The sequence below is a fragment of the Lactuca virosa genome, chromosome 9, assembly GCF_052849685.1.
Source record: "Lactuca virosa cultivar CGN04683 chromosome 9, Lactuca_virosa_CGN04683_v6, whole genome shotgun sequence".
Taxonomy (NCBI): domain Eukaryota; kingdom Viridiplantae; phylum Streptophyta; class Magnoliopsida; order Asterales; family Asteraceae; genus Lactuca; species Lactuca virosa.
The window spans coordinates 18,814,470-18,830,838 of NC_136434.1; the positions used below are offsets into that span (position 1 = coordinate 18,814,470).

General features: G+C 33.4%; 3 protein-coding genes across 3 annotated transcripts; 1 reads left to right on the top strand and 2 right to left on the bottom strand.

Moving 5' to 3' along the window:
• Positions 1–1,734: 1,734 nt before the first annotated feature.
• On the top strand, positions 1,735–7,154 carry LOC145136577 (transcription factor PIF1-like). Its single transcript, XM_079070698.1, has 7 exons — positions 1,735–2,223; positions 2,339–3,131; positions 4,770–4,871; positions 4,969–5,034; positions 5,369–5,434; positions 5,627–6,049; positions 6,723–7,154. The coding sequence occupies exons 1-7, from the start codon at positions 2,135–2,137 to the stop codon at positions 6,777–6,779; spliced, it is 1,596 nt and encodes a 531-aa protein (XP_078926824.1). The 5' UTR covers positions 1,735–2,134; the 3' UTR covers positions 6,780–7,154.
• A 3,009-nt stretch (positions 7,155–10,163) lies between these two features.
• On the bottom strand, positions 10,164–12,007 carry LOC145137981 (HIT-type Zinc finger family protein). Its single transcript, XM_079072123.1, has 7 exons — positions 11,738–12,007; positions 11,603–11,634; positions 11,428–11,472; positions 10,993–11,082; positions 10,748–10,836; positions 10,587–10,637; positions 10,164–10,340 (listed from the first exon to the last, which is right to left on the bottom strand). Exons 1-7 carry the CDS (start codon positions 11,854–11,856, stop codon positions 10,299–10,301), a joined length of 468 nt encoding a protein of 155 aa, XP_078928249.1. The 5' UTR covers positions 11,857–12,007; the 3' UTR covers positions 10,164–10,298.
• Positions 12,008–13,599: 1,592 nt separating this feature from the next.
• LOC145137279 (26S proteasome regulatory subunit 4 homolog A-like) lies at positions 13,600–15,909 on the bottom strand. The gene is made up of 6 exons (XM_079071420.1): positions 15,333–15,909; positions 14,746–14,991; positions 14,475–14,644; positions 14,083–14,299; positions 13,865–14,005; positions 13,600–13,789 (listed from the first exon to the last, which is right to left on the bottom strand). The coding sequence occupies exons 1-6, from the start codon at positions 15,810–15,812 to the stop codon at positions 13,706–13,708; spliced, it is 1,338 nt and encodes a 445-aa protein (XP_078927546.1). The 5' UTR covers positions 15,813–15,909; the 3' UTR covers positions 13,600–13,705.
• Positions 15,910–16,369: the final 460 nt, after the last annotated feature.

Sequence of the window (16,369 nt, forward strand, 5' to 3'; positions counted from 1 at the left end):
TAGACGGCACAAGAGTCGTTAGTCGCCGTTGTTCAGGTGGATTGGCACTGGAGCGAGAGCCTTTGTCTATATGCATTGTATGTGTATTGCAGTATGTGGTATTTTGAAAACTCACTAAGCTTTGTTCTTACAGTTGTTGATTAAATGTTTTTCAGGTAGTTTCTCTAATCATGAGAATGCTCTAGTTTAACTATACCTTACGCGCATTGCTTTTGATTTAAGTCATATACTTCCAAGGTTTGATGGTGATTTTATACATTTTGATGATGTTCGAAACAATTTTCTACTTAATTTTTTATGAAAATATTTTGGATGTTTTACATATGTTTTTAAAAGAAAATTTTGGTTTGAAAATTGAAACGTTACACACCACTGGGAAAGTTAAGGGGCACTACTTCTTAGTATTATATCAACTTAACGAGTTGTAACTTCATCTTTTTACTATCTTCCAACTACATGTCACTAAATCGTTAAGCGGTTTAGGGTCATACGTTTCATGTCATTGGCCTACAACACATATATAACCATCCTCTTTGTCGGATGGAAACTCTTGGTTTGATAAGAACCGAGACATGAACAATTTGATTTTAATCATTCCACATTTTGTACTTCGTAATATGAAATATATATGGCATCCCACATGGATATATTACCTTCCACACAATATACGGACAATTTATGAGATTTTGCAAATGATACAATAGAAACAACAACAAATAGACCCTAGCGAAACATTTGGATTAAAAAATTATCTATCTAATTCGAAATTCTAAAAACATTTGTTTTTGAGGGAAAAACATCTTTAATACTTATAATAGAGTTTGAAATTGAAGTTGTTATCACAAACAAGTTGTGCAGTTGTTTTTCCTAACAAAAAGCATGTGGGCAAGGCTAAGAGCATCTCCAACCCACTTCTATTTCTATTATTTCTCCCATTTTTTCTCTCATTCTTCTCCAACTCACCCCTATTTATTCCCCCATTTTGGAGGATATGAATAGTATTACTCCAAATATGGTGTTATACTATTCATTTCTCCCAAAATAGGGACAAACTTTGTGTTGTCGGTTTTAGTCCTTCTGTTTATATATTTATACATTTCTAATTTATTTTTACATACTAATTATTATTTAAGTGTTATATTTAATACTTATAATATTTTGTTATCTATTAAATTATATTAACTAATTATAAATATAAAGTTTCTGTTTTGTTCATCAAATTCTTATAGAAAGTTAAATACATATTAAAATTTTAAAAAGCGATAACGAATTTTATAAAAGCTTATAAATGTGTTATAAATATAATCTTATTTATTTAATATTATTGTAATGAAAAAAATATAGATTATATTTTTGTTAAAACCAAATTAGTAAAAAATGTATGTAAGTTGGAAGAATAGAATATATATGGAATATACTTTTTAGGTAAAAAATAAAGTAGAGTTAGAAATGAAACACTATTTACCTCATTTTTTTATTTTGAAGGAAAAAATCACAGTGGGTTGGGATGGTCTAAGTTTGTAACTTGAACAGATTTAACTTTTAATGGGAACTTATTGTATTTGTTTATGAAAAATGATTGGTTATTATCCCTACAAATAATCACATTTATAGCTAAATTGTTCGAAATAAAAAAAAACCTTATTTATGATTGATACTCTAATATGATTAAAGAGGATAACCGTGCCTATAGCTAAAATTGACATGTAAAATCGATATAAGTGAAAACAGAAAGTCAATGGTGGCCTCCTCTCCGATGATAAAATGAACGAATGAGAGAGAGAGAGAGAGAGAGAGAGAGCACCTTATCTTCTTCCTTCGTGTTGAGCTGCAAACAACTCCCACCCAAGAAAATAGCTTCATGTCCTTTCTGTACTTCATAAACTTCTGAAGCTTTTACAGGTGCAAGTCAAAGTCGGATAGTTGTTGAGATTTCAGTGAAGGTTGTTCATAGCCCTAGGCTTTAAATCCAATACTGTTACAGGAACAAGATCAGAAGACTTGTTTCGTTTTTGATGTTCGCGAAGTATCGTTAGACTGAGTTATTTTGTGTTGATTATAGATTTATAGTACAAGCTCAATTGAGTTTGTATTTTTTTATTTCGATTTTTGATTAGCGCCGGCGTTTCAGAGGATGAATCATTGTGTTCCTGATTTTGAAGTGGACGAAGATTACTTGCTTCCGGCTTCTTCAAGTTTAAAAAGGCACAAGAAATCAGCAATGTAATTTCATTTGTTCGATTCGAATTTCGAATTGATATTTTCTCTGTTCATGGTGATTTGAATTGAAATTAGGATTCTGTATTAATTAAAGGTTGATTTAAATTTTGAATCGTAGGGGCGATGAAGATATAATGGAGTTACTATGGCAAAACGGTCAGGTCGTAATGCAGAGCCAAAACCAGAGATCCGTCGTCGGCAACAAAAAGTCGGAAACGATTCCGTCTGCGGCCACTCGAGAGATCAGATCCGGTGTTATCGAGGAAGAACCGACGCCGTGCAATCTGTTCATGCAAGAAGACGAGATGGTCTCTTGGCTTCATTACCCAAACGATGACAACTCTTTAGACCTCTACCTTCATAATAACGAGATCATGTATCCTGTTCTCCCTTCGTCGGCTCCGGTCACCACCGCGTCTACCTCCTTACCACCGCCGCCACCGGTAGTTACTATTCCATCATCTCGGCCTCCGATTCCTCCGTTGAAGCGCGTGGAAGAGGAACCAAGCCAACCTAAGTTTGCAAATTTCTTGCATTTCTCGAGGCCTAGTAAAGGAAATTTAACCGGATCAGCTCCATCGAATTCGAACAAGATATCGCAGGCGACGGTTGTGGAGTCAAACAATCGGTCGGCGGCTGAAGCTCTCCAATCTAGGGCTTCACACGTAACGGAGAGTGCCGCGTTTGTCTCCGGCGCGAACGTAGAGTGCCGCAGTTTTGGTGGTGCAGCAGGTACATCGATCGCCGGAAAGGAACCAGAGACGTGTGATCTCAGCGAGTCCTCATCTCCGGTTACAGGCGGCTCAGGAGCAAGTGCGAGCGTGGAGCCGTCGTCTCGGAAGCCACCGCCGGCGACGGATAATCGGAAACGCAAGGGCAGAGACACTGACGACACAGAATGCTACAGCGAGGTAAACGACAATTACCCTTGTGCAATCATAGACTTGTACATTATTAGCATTAATGATGCAATCTCTAACAGTAACTAATATCTATCTGTTGCTATAAATTAACAATCAAACAAATAAAATTAGTTGTATAGATAAAATCAGTTATTAACCAATAAATTTGATTAGTAAAAAGTGCTTAGAATATTTATGAATATAAAATATGATATTTTAAGTCAACTATCGTCTATCAGTATCTTCTAATATGTATCAATGATTGAAGATCTAATTATGCATTAAAATCTTACTTAAAATGGAAAACCGTTTTGCTAACTTTTTTGGAGAAGATCCAATAATTCGAACTTGTTAATGATTTATCAAGTGAGAATATGGGTTTCTTTAATTCCAAACAAAATTAACAATCAGATACTAAAATTAAACTATATTAAATAGTAATAGCAATTTTTTTTCTTTGGAAAGAAAGAAAAATTATAATAAGCTATCACTATACTTTGCTAAATGACGCTTTACATAAGTTTTGCTCAATAATCAACATCTCACATCTCTATAAATTATGTTGCAGAAAGCATAAAGAATTGCATCATTTCCGATGTATGCTTGTCACTCGAGTGTTATGAATTAATGTAATTTACCATATTTGGTTAGGCCAATAAAATTCCGGTTCGTGTAATTTGAATTTCTTGTTATTGCGTCGTTTAGCAACAGCACTCAGACGAATCCATGGAATGCAAGTTTCGATGCACCTTCGGGCTTGCTGCAAAATAACGCCGTCTTCACACGTGGGTTTTAATATTGACACGTGTGCCATGTGGGCCACCACAAACTTTAAATCACTTTCATACATTTTTTAGAGATAACTCACGATCTTTTATTTTCATCCATCAAAATTTTCTGCAATATGTGTAAGAATTTTTCCCCATTTAACTGTTTTTTTTTCTTTAGAAAAAAATAAAAGAAATAAAAGATGCGTTTTACAGACTATTAAAAAAGTCCATCACGCATTATTCTGTTTCACTTATTTGCCTTATCTATTTTAGGCATGAACAATTATATGTGCTACAACATAAAAAAACATTCAGAAGTGGCTGTTTGTTTCTTTACAATAATTGCTACAACATACAAGCATGATCATTATCATCTTACATCATGAGATATCTTTTTTTATACATAACTTTTTATGGTTAAATTATATCATTAATGTTTAAAACGAACAATACAATAGTCTTTCTTTATTACTTACTATATACGCATAATCATTTTTCACGTCACGCACGGATTAAGAACACCATTCAATTCAATGGTCTAGCTTGTGCAGGTTGTACGTTTCTAATTATGGAAATGTATGGTACAAGTGCTACATGTTTTAACATTCTAGTCTTACGAGTACCATGTACTTGAGTACATACATGCTTTATAGTTCGATCCTTTTTGTCCTCAGTGCTATCATGCATGTTCAATTTTATATGCTTGAATTTGGGATCTTGAATGTCAAGTCACCTTTTTCAGATTAAGATGCACGATTCACACACACTTGATTTGTCCATCTTGTTGCTGCATGTATAGTACAAATGCTGCGTGCATTTAATTTAATTACAGCACGTGAGTAATTAATGTGTGTTTTGGTGGTATTTTTATTTGCAGGATGCCGAGTTTGAGTATCATGATACAAAGAAGCAGTCACGTGGATCAAATATGTCTACCAAGAGGTCACGTGCTGCGGAAGTACACAATCTCTCAGAAAGGGTTTGTAATTAATTGTGTTTCTGTTAGTTGCATTTTAGAGTCTCTCTCGTTTGTTAATTCATGGTATTTTACGTGAGCAAATTCTTTAAAAATATAGAGACGTCGAGATAGAATTAATGAAAAGATGAAGGCCTTGCAAGAACTAATACCCCGCTGCAACAAGGTACCCACCCTAAGCTTACACATGTTTTCTTTAAGTTTATTGTCTATCAATTAAATACTGGTTAATTTTGTTAGTTTTTTACTTTGACGCTCTAGCTGAAAAGTAAGCTTTTAGCTTATAAGCCATCTCAAATAGCCTATCAAAAAGCTATTTTTGGTGTCTCAACAAACACTAAATTGCAAAAGGCTACAAAAATTAATTAAGGTGGCTTATGCGCCAAACACAGCCTTAATCGACTTAATCTAAAATATTGTTTAAACATCATTTATTCATGTACACATGACACATCAACTGACGACCTATATAATACTTGTTTATCATTTCTGAATGCTAGTCTGATAAAGCTTCAATGTTGGATGAGGCCATCGAGTATCTGAAATCACTTCAAATGCAAGTGCAGGTATATATATAAAAGATTCCATTTGGTCTTTTTTTTTTTCTTCCATCATATATATTATTGGCTCCATTTTTCCTTTCATACTATACTTGTACAATCTAAGTCTCTGAAAGTTCCAATTTTTTTATAAATTATATCTGTTTTTACAAATAATTTTCATATAAGATAGATGACATATAATTATATATAATGCAGATGATGTCGATGGGATACAACATGGTGCCAATGATGTTCCCAGGTGTGCAGCGATACATGCCAACAATGGCCCCCATGGGAATGGGAATGGGAATCGGAATGGGAATGGATCAAGCCCAAGTCGGAATGAACCGCCCCATGATTCCATGTCCAACAATGCCACCAAATCATCAAGGTGCAGCAGCAGCAGCAGGGGTTCATGTGGGTGGTCCACGTTTTCCGGTTCCACCACGAGGGTTTCAAATGCCACAGCAGGTCCCTGTCCCTGTCATGGGTCCCGCAGCTGCAAGATCAAGTCAAATGGCTAACGTTAACCCCATCATGAACTCATTTCCTCCAAACCAACCATGCTTTCCATTCCCTGTAGATCCATATCAACAGTACATTGGTCTCCCCCAAACACAATTACCACAACCTCCTCAGGTACAATTACAATTACAATTCAATCAAAACAAAACGTGTAACTGTAATTCATCCACTTAATTTTCACCAAATTATGTACACAAATAACATTACCACTTTCACCCACTTAACCAAAGAGCTTCTAACCCAATAGTATCAGGCGATGCTCTCATTTTTTGAGGTCGAAGGTCCAAGTCCTGGAGTAAATTTGTTGTTGGAAAAAAAAAAAAAAAGACATTTTACTTTTTTTGACCTGTTTTTCCTTGTTACCCAACTTTGAAATTAGGCCAAAATATTGATTTTGCTACTGATTCATCTATTGTTTTTCTTATCGGTTCAGCCAAAATTTAGTTAAGTGGATTAATCATACGTTTGAGTTATGGAGTCTGATATGTCAACTACAGACTGCTACTAAAATTTAGGAATGGGTCCCGCGCTATACACAGATTTTGATGTAATTTGTATACTTCATTAAAGAATTAATAAGTCTACTAAGCACGATTACTCCAATCATATGAATCATATACATTATTCTGCTTTTTTCTCCATTGTATGTTTGTCATTCAAAACCCTAACAATTGTTTTCCTGTATCTTAACCTCTTTCAAACCGTAAATGGTTTAATCACTGTAAAAAATAGTCACATAGGTAGCTAGATCAATAAAATATTAATTGAGCAAACGGTGTTTGTGCAGAATCTTACATGCACGCCAAACAGCAACAAAGATGTTAGGGAGCCGAGCCGTCAGTGAAGCGGTAATTAATAAGCCGATGAGCCTTTTGTGGTGTAAGATTGCCGTTTGAAGATGAAAGACGTATGTACGTGGGCTATTTTGCCTAATTAGTGGAGAGGTCAGTTTGGGAAATCACAGGCTGTAATTAGCCGACTAAATTTTGTAGTTAATTAAAAAAGGCCAGATGATGCATGCATATTAATGCATATATATGATATATGATATGTGATATATATGTAACATATATAGTTGACGTGTAAATTATACGATGATAGACATGTTTTTTCTGTTCTATCTAGTATATGCATCAAGGAACCAATCGGAGTGATTCCCCACTTCCAACAATTGAGTCATTGAGATAGTTGCAATTAAGACCAATTTCTCTAAGAAGAACATTGTGTATATCTACTCTACTAAATGAAGGTTTTTTGCCACATGACCTCTTCTCCTTCATTTGGACATATGGCATTTTCTAAAATTTTTAAATTTTCTATTTTCCACTTGTCATTTTATTGTATTTTTCATTTTATTAAATTAAAATTCCACATTTAATATGTAAGGTATTTATTAGAAAGAGTTTATATATGTAATGTATTCTATACATTAAAGTCTCATTAATTTTAATAATGCAAAAAAATTCTCATTGGTCTCACACCTAGTTTATATTATTCATGATGGAAGAAACGTTTTGAAATGCTCTAATTATTTAACTACTCTCTTTTGACTTTAGTAATTTTTTAACAGGAACCCGTAAGCCAAGAACAACGTACTGATAGATGATTTTACACGATTTTTCTTGGAACAGAAATAACTTAAATCAAATTTCTCATATAAATGAAAAAGCTGATTTCCAAGGCCTAATTGAAGGAATTTGGGTATGAACTCCTTCTTTAGGGTTTGCCTTAACCTTTTGGTTCATCAATAAACCAAAAAGCTTAACAAACCTCTAATACAACTAAATAAAAATAAAAAGTTCAATGCTTATTTATGGTTATACTAATATCAAATTATAGAGTAAATGAATAAAATCGTATGGAAAAAATGAAAAAAAAAAAAAACTTTATCTGTTAAGCTTGTAAATTTACAAACAATGTGAAAAAGCTTACATAAGAACTTATTTTGACTTTATATAGTTTATTTGTGTAAATAAGTTGTTGAAAAAGCTTATATTGTGGATGCTATTAATAGATTAAAAGTTAGATTCTAATGAGGTTGGATTGCTCTTTTACATTCAATTTTGTTGTCTATTCCTGTGAAAGACGACTTCTTTGTTCTTAAGAATGTAGCCTTTTTTCTTGTGGGTGGTATTACATGCATGTAATTTAAGAATCTGTGTTCACTTTAAATCCCGAAATATATCCCTTTTATATCATTCGATAGCAAAGGTGTACTAGCAAGTTGACAACTTGATTTGGACCTAGGACTACCCATTTTGGGTTAAGAAGATCTAAATGTGATAGCAAACTTTAAACAATAAACATGTTTTAGATTGTAAATATACACACAAGTGTGACAAATAATAAAAACATATACTAAATTGTCGTTCTAAAAAAATAACATTATTAAGTTTTAAATAAAGGGTTTACTATTGTTCTTCGACAATCTTTACGGTTAAGTATATCTTTATAGAAGTGTGCTTTTACTCTTTTATAGGGGCAACTAAGGGCATCCACAATGCATTGAACTCCATAGAGTTCAATGGATTGCCACATCATTTTTCTAAATTTCATACAACTCAATCAATTTTTTTCCTACAATGCATTCAACTCTACAAAGTTCAATAGAAAGTTACAAAAGCTAATTTATAGTATGTATTTAAGATTAGAAAACTTTCATTTTTCCCATTGAAGAGTTCAATGACCATTGAAGAGTTCAAACTCCAAATCCATTGAATGCCAATGTGGCATCTCACTATGGTAGAGTTTCATCCATTGAATGACAATTAGACTTGTCACCTCATTCAACTCTCCCATTGAACTCACCATAATGGATGCTCTAATATTTTAACGTTTAAAATCAAACAAAATAACTTTAAAAATAATCATGAAAATAGGATTACAAGAAATTGAGAACTACAGAGAAATAACCTAATTTTTGGAGATTTACCGAAATGATCACTATTTCCAAAACTAGTATTTCAGATTTAGATAACATAGTATTTTTTTTTATAATTTTTACCACACTTATTAAAAAAAACAAAAAATACCACCTCAAATCCGAAATGTTCAATATCACCATTTCTTCAACTAAATGACATATTTTATATTCTGGTATTCATAACTTATTTTACTTTTCTTATGTTGTTTAACTTTTTATCGAATTTTAGTAAAAAAAAAAAAAACATTTTCTCGACATTTCGAATGTTGGTCACTATATTTCAGACATGTTCTTGAAATTTTTGATTAACTTTTTTATGTCCGAAATCCAATATCCGCAATCCGAACTTGAATCTGAAATATATATTTACTTATAGAAAAGTGTTATCATTGACATAAAGTTGGTATGAAATTAGTCTAAAGTGTTATCTGAAATATATATTTCTTAAAAGTTTTTGTGATTTAAGTAATTTACTTTCTTGCAAAGTATCATTATCGTTATTAGTCATATGCATGATTTAATAACAAAACCATTAAGTTTGATTTTCATAGAGTTTTATGGTTACTACAATATTGTTTTCTACGGGTTTATTTATTTAATTATTTTTCTTTAACGTCTTAAATGTTTGAAAATGAGAATTTTCGATCCACTAGAAAATCTTTTTATTTTTTTCTTCTTCCTTGAGAAAGAGAATTTGGACAACTTAAAAACCTACAATATAGTTCATAATGTTTTTTTTTAAACAAGAATCATAACGAATATAAGAGTTGTACTGGGCTTGAACCTCCACAATGGGATCGGAAAGAATAGGAAATTGATGACATTCTTCGCTGAAGTTGTTTTCTTGCCTGCTAAAAATCTGAAAAATCGTCCACACTTGTATGGCCTTTGAAGAGGCTGCGTTTCTTTTTTTAGAGGCTAATATCAGTAGGGGTCAAAATAGTTTACAAAAGGTTAGAGAATGGTATTTTTTAGTACATTGGTATATATCTATTATGTCATTATACCTTTGTGTATATTATGACATTATACCTTTGTGTATATTATGATGGAAGAAATGTCTTGAAATATTCTAATTGTTTTAACCAATCTTGTTTTGGTTTTAGTAATTGTTTCATTTATTTATCAAACCAAAATAACCGAGTCAATGAAAGATGATTTTAAGCGATTTACTCATGAAACAGAAATAAATAAATAAAAAACGCCAAATTCAAAGTCCTAAATGAAAAAATACGGGTCCATGTCAAGACTTATGTTTGTGGGGTTTTAAATGCAGAGGTACGACTAACAGTTTAAAGTTATAAATTAAACAAAATAACTTATAATTGCTACCAAAAATATTATATGATTGGTTAAAACTACAAGACCAAAAAAAGATTACATAAACCAACATGTTTAAGCTAACGAGTCAAAGTTCCTTATCAAGGTAAATTCATAAACCTATAACCGTTGATCCCCAGATTGATTTACCATTGACAAAATCTAGCAATAGAGAACAACGAGAAACATATTAATTCTAAAACAAAAACATATTCGCATCATTTTATCGATTTAGCTACTGAACTATTATTTAGTTGTCGATTTAGCTACCACATAATTATTATGATAAGAATCATAGAAAAGATAATAGTTCGGTGGCTAAATCGATAGAATAATGAAAATTTAAAATACAAGGACCTTTTTGTGTATTAGTTTTTCCTTAAACTAAACGACGATAAAAGATGATACCTTTTCAGTGAACAGGCGAAACATTTCTTGTTCCATTGCTTTATCAAGTTCCTAAAAGATTTGAAAAACAACAATCAGTGTTGCTTTGATTTGTTGTGTAGTTACTTTATCAATTTAAAACTATAAAAATAAGGAGAGCAAATAATATATATATCACTTACAGTTCGAGCGTCTGCAGAACAATCTATGTTGCGTATGAGTTTCTGCAGATCTTCATCTTTCAGAGCATCACGGATTTCAGTACAAGAAGCTGAAGTGAAAAATCTTATCTTTATAAGCAATGTGTCTTTTAGTGGAATTAATAAGGTTAATATGCAAATCGAATTTAAAGAGATGTAAACTGACACCGAGTAACATGGTCAACTTTCCAGTCAAAATAAATATACACAGAAGAAAGCATGCATACCTATGCACTCTAGTTGGGATTGTGGTAAAACATCATCATCAACATCAACATAACATGGTCTATCCACATCCATTGGTGAAGTACTTGTGCCTGTATTTATAAATACAGGGTGGAGAATTGTAACTACATTGCTATTATGTGTAAAGATATGTAAGTACATTGTTACAATGGGTAAAGAAAATTGAAGTATATTGCTATGGTGGCTAAATAAATGTAACTGCGTAAGTAACATTGCTAGTATGAGTAAAAGAAGAGTGCAGTATATTGCTATTTCCTGCACTTTGCCCTTTTTAAATTCTATATATCTGAAGTATGAGTTGCAAGATTCGTTTTTAAACTTGCATTTACATGCACACAAATATGTTTATAGAGTTGAGATCACTCTGTGTGTTACTAAATCGAGTAAAGAAAATACAAGTAGCAATGTAACCATACTTGTATCGGTCTCAGGAGCAGGAACTTGTTTAACACATGGAGTTTCTGCAAAAAAATAAATTTCTTCAGAACCTAAACAATAACTGATTTGGCGAGAAAACAAGTTTGAGACTAAACACTAGAACAATCCAGAAATGAAGGGAATCACAATCGGCAGGTAGAAGAGACCGAGTACCTTTGTGTTTCTTAAAACAGACGAGAGAACAACTGTAAAAGAAATCAGTATCAGTGAGAGAATATGATCGAATACGCATAAAAACCCTAAATCGTAGGAACACAAAGTTGAAGTTGAAGGTAACGATGAACTTACTAGGGAATGAGACAGGAAGGACACTTGTATTTGGATACTGCTTTCTCACATACTTTACAGCTTCTTTTAGGTGGTGTACCCGACTCTTTAGGTGAAGGTCCTTTCTTTGGCTTCCCCATTCCGATCAGACCTAAGCAGATGACGCTATATCTATACTATATCGATAGTCCGGACTCCGGCAGTGGCAGTGGCAGTGGCAGTGGCAGCGGCAGTTGGTGGCAAGGCAAACCAGGGGGAGAATGAGATATAGTAGTAGGCGCCGCCGATTGAGCCGGGAACATGTATATGAAGAACAGAAGGTTTGTCTGTGGTTTTAGCGTTTTTAGGATAAATAATAATTACGAATAATATGAAAAGTTAATGTTAGTATATAATTACGAATAATATAAAAAGATAACGAAACATTGTAATTTAAAATTTTCTGCAATAAAAATAGGCAAACGAGCCGAATGTTTATTTTATTTGAGACGAATTTGATCAAATTGAGTAAAAGAACATGTTAAAAACGTATGTGATATAACAACCAATGACTTCCAGCCTAGCTGGGAAGAGATACCGGGTTTAATATCCACGTGGGGTCAGAGGTCGGGAGTTCAATTCCTGCAAAACCCAATTTGGGTGCCTCTTAAATTTGTGTCACATGTGGGGAAATTTTCCCTGGAAACCCTTATGGGGGCTGGGTTTGCCCTGTAAAGGAGCTCGAACCCAGAGTGCTCATTAAAATATACGAGTAGCCTTCCGTTTAATCATTTGTCGTTTCCAAAAAAAGATATAACAACTAAATTATGGGGTTATAAGAATTAAGAACTCGGAACTCGGTACAATATCTACCATGTTTTTGGAGCCTTATTGGGTTTGGTTTTTGGATGGGTTTGTTGGTCGGTTTTTCAGGTTCAATCCATTATTATTAGTTGAGGGTTTTGGATAGTTTTGGGTTTTACCTTATTACCCAACAATTCTAAATAAAGTTAAAACATATTCAACCAATTTTATTTATAAACAAAAACACTAAGAGCACATCCGACAGAGACTTATTTTAGAGTTTTTTAAAACATATTCAACTTATTTTCATTTGTGTTTTTATTGACCATTCAAATAATATTGAATGAACAGTATACTATAAAGCTTTGAACATCTAACTCTTTATATTTTTTTATTATATTATATTTTTATCCCTTTATTATATTTTAGTTTTAAATATTTTCCATTTCTATAACTACTTAATTATTTCTAACATAGTTTTTCATTTATGATATATTTATATACTAATTTCTAATGATAACCTTAATTTAAAATATTTATATTAAAATATAATATGTTTAAAAAACAACTAACTAAATGAAAAAGTTTTATGCAACATTTTAAATAAATTATAATCAATAAGTTAAATTCATAAAGAATTTATGCAACATTTTAAATAAATTATAATCAATAAGTTAAATTCATAAAAAAAACTATTGAAAAAGTTTAACTATTAAAGAAATCATTTAATTTTGAGATCAAAATTATTAGAATAGTAATTTGACAAAAATATAATGTGATAGTATATTGTTACTATTGGAGATGCTTTAAAATCAACCAACTAATTTAAAGAAACTAACAAAACTTAAAAGTCAACTGCTTCAAAAAAAACATGAGAGATTAAATGTCAACTAGTTTAAAAAAATTAAAAAAGATTAAAGTTAAACGGATTTTGGGTTTAAACCCATGGATTTAGGTCGGTTTTAAACAATTGGCTCGGTTCTTAATGTGCAAACCGAACCAAAACCACCCAAAACCAATGGTTTGGGTTCGGTTTCGTTTTTATCGGTTTTGTTTAGCACCTAGGTTTTTATAAAGATCAAATAATATACATAATGCAATGAAATACAAAAACAATTATTAAGCGAAATAGGCTGTAACGAAAGTAATATGAGTTATCATCAAATAAACATAAACAATCAAAAAAGAATATGGTGTCGAGCATTTTCACATATATAATCCTTCAGGTACACCCTCTTTCTTCTTGAACATAACCTTATCCTTTGCCTTCTTAAAATCCCCATGTGTCACCTAATTTAACCAAAACACCACCACAAATTTAGTCCATATAGAAACATATACCATTGTAAACCCATTCACACTAACCTTCATTCTACGTTCTCTTAAAGCAAGCAATCCAGCCTCAGTACATATAGCCTTGATATCTGCCCCTGAGAACTCATCTTTCGTCATAACAAATTCTTCCAAATTAACATCATCCGCCAAAGTCATTCTTGATGTGTGTATCTAAAGTAACAAAATCATCAATACACATAAACTAAAAAAAATATAAATTAAAACTCACAATTTTCGTTCAAATTTACCTGAAAAATTCGTCTCCTGGTTTTAGTGTCGGGAAGGGGAAACTCAATCTTTCGATCAATCCGACCCGGCCTAAGCAAAGCCGGGTCAAGGCTTTCGATTTTATTAGTCGCCAAAATCACCTTAACATCACCTCTTGAATCAAAACCATCCAATTGGTTCAATAATTCCAACATTGTCCTTTGGATTTCACGTTCCCCTCCAGAGTGTGCATCATACCTGCATAACAAACCAACCATGGTTACAATTGTTGCACTGTGAGACTGATGTCAATAGGACAAAAGTTGCGGCCTTTTGTTCAACCTAAAAAGGAGACTCCTAATCTCTTGTCTGTGTAAAAGACGTGAATGCCCTCCTGGTCATTGAAAACAACCCTAGAAAGTTTGTTAAATACCTTTTTGTACCAACGGCATCAATTTCATCGATGAATACAATAGATGGGGAGAGATCATCCGCAACTCGGAAGAGTTCTCTCACCAATTTAGGACCTTCTCCAAGGTACTTTTGAATCAACTCGCTCCCAACAACACGCAAGAAAGTTGCTGACGTGGAGTTTGCCACTGCCTGAAAAAAAAAAAAGCCCATTAGTGCTTACTGGATTAAGATGTAAGTAAAAAAGAAACAGTATCTTAGATTGACACAATAAGATAAGTTGAAGAGCAAACCTTTGCAAGCAAAGTCTTGCCTGTTCCAGGCTCACCATACAATATAACCCCTTTAGGAGGTTTGATTCCAATGTCTTCATATAGTTCTGGGTGAGTCAATGGGAGCTCTACTGCCTCCTTTATTTCTTGTATCTGGGCATCTAATCCACCAATATCAGCATATGATTCCAAAGGAGCCTTCTCAACCTTCATCACTGACACCATTGGGTCAACATCATCTTGTAGGAGCCCAACAACAGAAAGAACCTGACATTGTATAAAAAGACCCCATTACCATAATTTGCTTTGGGGTAATCAGAACTTCAGAAGTAATTTCCATATATGGGACCACAATCAATCATGGAATGTAATCGTTTCATTATCAAATGCTATAGTAAAAACTACTTTATACACTCTTCAATTACCAATATGTGATCTATTACTTCTGATCAGAACACTATTCCTGTTGCGATCACATTAATCGCTTTCAATTCCAATCAACTCAAACCTAATTCAATTAAAATGAAGGCTGTATATAACTGGAATCAATTAAAAAGCTAATGTGAAGGCTAAAATAATCTCAATGCAATTGAAAGGAAGAATGTTACCTTATTGTGCATCAAAATCGCACATCCAGGCTCCAATTGATCCTTGTCAACAAACGATAAAATACCAACGTAATACTCCGGTCCGACCGACGATGACACGATGGCGTGATTCTCATCAATAAGCTCTTCTAGATTACCAACGCTCATCGGTGTTCCACGAAGATCATCAACCTTAGACCTGTCTTCTTCAGTCTTCTCTTCCTGAGGCTTCAACCTTTCCTGATTGGCCACGAACTCCTCTTCCATTAACAGGTAATCTTTGATTCGCTCGAGCTTTAAGAGCCGTAGCCTACACTTTGAATGTGGCGTAACCGTCGGTAACCGAGCCGCTGCCTCAGGTCCCTTCTGCTTACGTTGTTTCCGGCCAACTCGAGCAGGCGGCGCTGCCGGTTCGAATTTCTTCTCCTTTTTGTCGCCGTCGTTCTTGCGATCACCTGGCAAGCCTTGTCGGTTTAAACCGCCTGGAGTTCCTTGACCCATGGTGGTTTGCTCGTCACCGATAGGGAAATACGGATCGGAAATTGGGTTTCTGAAGTTCTTCAACGTCTTTCTTTGCAAGAAAGCAGAGAGAATGGGAAATCACCGTCTAATGGTATATGTACATCCACTCACGAATGACGATTGTGTAAAATTCGGGTCGGTTTTCATCCTACCGATTATTTTTCGGGTTGTGGGCTTTCATTTCGAAAAACTTGCTTCTATTCCAGGCTTATTGAACCGTTTTTCTGTTTTAGTTTTTTTTTAAAGAAAAATAACCGGTAACATATTTTTTTGGTTTGATGTATGCAGTCATTGAATTTTTTTTGTTTATCTGCATTTGACCGATTAACTTTGTTTTTTTTACACATTCATTCTTTATAATCAGGTACTTCAGGTTAAGCCAAAAAAAAAAAAAAAAAAAAAAAAAACTTAGTCGTTCCCCTAGCTTTCGTCTCTCAGTGTCAGTTTATTTCACTTGAAGTAAGAACACTCGTATTTTATTTCTATAAGTATGGACTACTAGGTTATCTAATCTCATTCGCTCCCCTACCTTTCGT